This window comes from Volvox carteri (assembly GCF_000143455.1).
Source record: "Volvox carteri f. nagariensis unplaced genomic scaffold VOLCAscaffold_6, whole genome shotgun sequence".
Taxonomy (NCBI): Eukaryota; Viridiplantae; Chlorophyta; class Chlorophyceae; order Chlamydomonadales; family Volvocaceae; genus Volvox; species Volvox carteri.
In genome coordinates, this window is record NW_003307549.1 from 479,032 (window position 1) to 484,005 (window position 4,974).

General features: G+C 60.3%; 1 protein-coding gene across 1 annotated transcript in view; it reads left to right on the plus strand.

Annotated features, from left to right (window-relative positions):
- The window catches only part of VOLCADRAFT_87610 (uncharacterized protein), a gene marked incomplete at both ends in the record, with an annotated part of 21,299 nt that overhangs the window by 3,577 nt on the left and 12,748 nt on the right, over window positions 1-4,974 (plus strand). The window contains 7 exons of the mRNA XM_002947287.1: window positions 439-666; window positions 995-1,165; window positions 1,689-1,866; window positions 2,057-2,211; window positions 2,839-2,973; window positions 3,738-3,985; window positions 4,765-4,864. Of these exons, the coding sequence (XP_002947333.1) occupies window positions 439-666; window positions 995-1,165; window positions 1,689-1,866; window positions 2,057-2,211; window positions 2,839-2,973; window positions 3,738-3,985; window positions 4,765-4,864 (1,215 nt within the window). The remainder of the gene's footprint in view (window positions 1-438; window positions 667-994; window positions 1,166-1,688; window positions 1,867-2,056; window positions 2,212-2,838; window positions 2,974-3,737; window positions 3,986-4,764; window positions 4,865-4,974) is intronic.

The window sequence follows — 4,974 nt, forward strand, 5'->3', positions numbered from 1 at the left end:
GAGGGAAGGGGGGAGGAGGGGGGGAGGGAAGGGGGGAAATGCCCAGCATGTAAAGAGGCGAGGTTGGGGCCCTGTGGGCTGATGGGGGGAATGGGGGTTTCGGGGGAAAAGTGCTGGTTCGTGGCGGTTCGTCCCTCCCTCGTAGCAACCCCGTCTCGCGCGCGCCCTCCTAAACCAGAGCAAGTGCCCCACCCGCCAAGTAATGAACGATCGGGGGCTGAGCTCCCACTATTCCCCGAACCTTCCCCACATCGCTCCGGACTCCGGTACAGCAGTTTGGCGCTTTTAGGACGCTAAAAACCTTCTTTGCTCATTGCATACATGCCCCCCTCGCCCTCGCCCTCGCCCTCCCACCCCGGCCGTTGTTTCGGACTTTGGGGTACGCCGTCAGTTCATTTCTCGTTGCCTTGCATGTGATCCCCCCAACCCCCCCTCCAGGCAGACATGGCTTCCGACTCCCTATCCACAGCCACCATCAGCAGCAGCGGCGAGCTGGTGGCGCTAGGGGGCAGTGGCGGATACGTGCATCTCTGGGGGGATATGGGGCCGGGGGGGCTAGGCGGGGGAGGGGGGCCGGGGCGGCACCGGGTCAACAAGGCAGCCAGCTCCGTGCCGCCACCCGCCCCCCCCGGGGGCCCCCGACCCAAACCCGCTGTGGCTCTGCAGGTGGGTGCGGGTGCGGGTGCGGGATGTGAGATGTGTTTCTGTAATCTGATATGTGTGGAAAGGTTTTCTCGGGGAAGTTTTTCCCCGCCTTTCCCCCGAGCTAATGGGTTTTACCCCTCTTCCCCCCTCCGCCCCTTCCCCCCCCACACACACCCGGATTAAGTGAGTGTGCTGAATTTAACCAAGCCGCTAGGCGTGACGATGCGAGCTTTGTCACATGCGTGCAGGTTTACCGGAGCAATTATAGTCAGTAGCACAGATGCAGTGGAGACAGCTGGGGCTCCGTTGAATACGTGTGTATGCGTGTGTGCGGTGTTTTTACGCGCAGGAGGACGACAGCTTCTCCTCCGCCCCCCAGTACCCCCCAGCACCACCACCCGGTGCCCCCCCTGGACTCCCACCCGGTCCGCTGGTTTCGGAGGTGGATCCTTCCGAAAACAGTACGGTGGGGTTGCCGCCGCGGGTTCTGGAGCCGTCCATGCGGCGGGAGATCCGGATGGTACGGATTGCTAGTTGGTCGGCAGTTGGCAGTTACCGGAAGGCTCCTCAGGGATTTAAGATGGTGTGGTCATGGTTGCGGTTGGGGTGGTTAGAACAACGAAGAGGGGAAGAAGGAGGGGTTGTAGTGGGGGTATGTGAGGGAGGGAGGGAAGAAGGGCCATGGTGCCGTAGTTTCATTTACAGTCGATCCGTACATCAACCACATCTCCCCAACCACCCCAATCTACCTATTTCCAATGTTTGGGGCTCTCTTGCAGTTTGCCCCCCGCCCTCACCCCTCCACGAAACTCCTAGCCCCCTTGTAACTGCTGGTAGCGAAATATTTATAAATCTTTGTATCGCATGCATCATCACCACCATCATCACCACCATTACCACCATTATCATCACCACCATTACCACCATTATCATCATCATCACCATCACCATCATCACCACCACCATCACCATAACCTACACTAACTTACATCCCCACCCCACCCCCCACCGCCACCCCTCCCGCCTCCGGTCCTGATGTCCAGGTTGACGGTGTTGGCTACCTGCCCAACCCGCACTTCTCCCGCTCCAAGGTTCTCACGGACATGGTCCGGGAGCTGGCGGGACTGCGTCACGGCCCCTCCGCCCGCCTGTCCATGAGGCCGGACTGGGTGGACCCCGCGGCGGCTAGGGCGGAGAGACAGAGGCAGCGAGCGGCGGAGGGTGAGGAGGGAGATGCTTCCGGGTCGGGGAGGGAGGGGAGGAGGGGGAAGGGGGTGGAGGGGGGGAAAGGGGGGAAGGGCCCGGATATACGCATGTCAGTCACAGAGACAGACAGACAGACAGACAGACAGACAGACAGACAGATGAATAGATACAAATCTCACGCACACATTCGCATCGCGGCGTTCAGGTGGCGTGGTATTGCCTCTGCGATACCAATACGTGGAAATACGACACTACGGCAGGCTCAAGTGGGAGGAGTTTGATTTTTCGTACTACAATCGTACACGGTTCGCGGGGCTGGAGAACGACCTTCCCAACGCCTACTGCAACGCGCTGCTGCAGGTACCCGTGGGGGGAGGTCGGGGTGGGGGTTGGGGGGGGGGTGGAGGTGGCATGAAGGAAAGGGGGAGCCAGCTCAGGCAGGGGGAGCCAGCTCAGGCAAAGAAACCAGGTATGAACTGCCGGCGTCCAAAGTCCGAAACTGCCGGAGTGTGTAGTGTAGGGGGGGGGACGGGGAGGGGAGGAGGCTGTTGATTATATGGGCTGGAAGGGGCTAAAAGGGGGCTGGGTATGGGCACCAGCGGCTTCACCTTTCCCACCCACCCCGTTCGCACCGTCACCGTCACCATTGCCGTCGTAGTCACCATCGCAATAAAGGACCGTGTCGGCCGGCCTTGCAAACACACCCCGGCCAACCCCCCACCCTTTCTCCTTACACACACCCCACTGCTCCCCCTACCCACCCACCCACGTACTCGGTATGTCATTACAACCCTCCATGTCCAGCAGCTCCCCCTAATAGGACGTCGGCAGTTAATGCGTTTATGACTTTTGTGCATGTCGGTGTAATCATAATTTGCCCATCCCTTTTTCCGAATCGCGTCCCAAACCCAACACCGCTCCCCGCCCCTGGGCCCCCGGCCCTGGTCCCCCACCCCCACCCCTAAACCCACCGGCTGTCACTCTCAGGCTCTGTACTTCATTCCCGAGTTCCGTACTCTGGTGATGTGCCACACCCCCGAACCGGATGTGGAGTTCTGCCTCACCTGCGAGCTGTCCTTCTTGTTCGCCATGCTGCGGAGATCTGTGGGGCTACCCTGCCAGGTGGGTAGGGGGGAGGGAGGGGGGGGAAGGGAGAGAGGGGGAAGGAGAGAAGGGGAGGGAGAGAGGGGGAGGGAGAGAGGGGGAGGGAGAGAGGGGGAGGGAGAGAAGGGGAGGGAGAGAGGGGGAGGGAGAGAGGGGGAGGGAGAGAGGGGGAGGGGGAGTTACCTGTGTATAGCAGGTTGATGAAAGTCCTCATTTTTCCTTGTTGCCCAACTCCCCCCCCGGGGTTACACTCTTGCCCTGGCAGCAGCTTCACTCGTTCACGTGGTTCGTCCTGACCCCCCAAAGACCACACCTGCCTTACAAACCCACAATGTCCTCTTGCAATACTACTGGGACCACCCCGCTGTGTTGGGGGGCATAGTTGTTCGTTTCAACGACGGAAAGCGTGGTCGCAAAGCTCTCGGGAACCATATCTTGAACAAACCAGGCTCCGCGACTAGGCACAGGCAGAGGCACAGGCAGGGGCGCAGCATCTCGACCGGCGTTCGATGGAGTCGTTGCGCTGCACAATGTGTGTGGTCGTTACACAGTGGGCTCCAGCGCGGTGTGCCACATATACCACCCACAGGGCCGCTTCCTTCACGTGGCGGAGTACATTAAAACACACACAGCACACACAGAACCTGCCCGCTGCTGTAATTGTTTTAAGCACGCATGGAGATATACACACGCATCACACATCACACACACGTTTGGGTTTCGTTGTTTCCCCTCACCCTTCTCTTCCCCCCGTCCTCCCCCTCCTCTCCTTCCCCCCCCAGGCCACCAACCTGTTCCGGACGCTGCGGTCGCTACGGGAGGCAGCGGCACTGGGGCTGCTGGACGGCGGCGGAATAGGACCCGCGGCGGGTACGGCAGGTGACGCTGGCGCTGCGGCGGCGGCGATGGCGGCGGCGGCCATGGCGTCGCATAGCGGCGCCAGTGGCGGCGGTGGGGGGGGCACCTCCGAAACCGAGTTGTCCCGCCGGGTTGCGGCTCTGTCCCGGTTCGTACTCGAGCAGATGCACAGGTGCGTGGCTGGGTACGTAGTGGGGTTTCCTGTGTTTCCATTTGTTCGCTTTTACTGATATCTTTTTCCCGCCCGCCCTCTAGCTGCTACCGCTCCCTCACGTCATCCCTTTCTCTTTTCACGTCAGGTTTTATGACTCTTTTGCCGCCTTTACACCTACCTTTACCATTTTGCGGCTTGGCTCTACTGCTCTTTTGCCGCTATTATTTTAGTCTTGGCGGCTAGGTAGGTAATTTTCCGCTGTCGTCATCACTCTACATCGTCCGGAGGACGGCTCCTTCACAACCGCCGACTGGTCAGTTGTCTGCTTCCTGTACATCCGCCGCAGCCGTCTTTCCTTCGCAGCAGCTTCACTCATTGTGGTTCGTCTTTTCCCCCACGTCACTTAGAGTTCCGCTCAGCACAGACACACAGATACACACATACATACACACACACTACCGCTGTGTGTACACACCCCTACACGGTATCCGGCGGATCAGGCTCTGTATTGTGCAGGAGGGTTGGTAGTGGCTCCTCACGCCCCTCCCCTTTCCCCCGGGCGGTCTTGTTCGTTGGGGCAGCTGGGCAGCAGCCCTGGCCAGCGTCAGGCCCGGTCAGGTACTTGTAACAAACATACACACATAGACACACATAGACACACATAGACACACATAGACACACATAGACACACACCTCTGCAGCAGTCTGGGTGCTTTGGACGTATCGCTTCTTGCTTGCATGTATCATTTCTCCCCAACCCTGTTACCTCCCCCCTTCCCCCCCTCTGTTACCTCCAGGGAGGCCTCCAACGCCCGAACCCCCTCCATGGGCCCCTTCAGATCGGGTATCGCCCCTCAGCCCTCACCCGCTAATGCTGCCATGGCACCTGCGCTCGAGGTGAGGGGGGGGTGAGGGGGGGGTGGAGAGGGCAGGAGGACGGGATGAAATAGGGGGGGAAGGGGGAGGGGGAGGGGGAGGGGGAGGGGGAGGGGGAGGGAGGAGCTTAA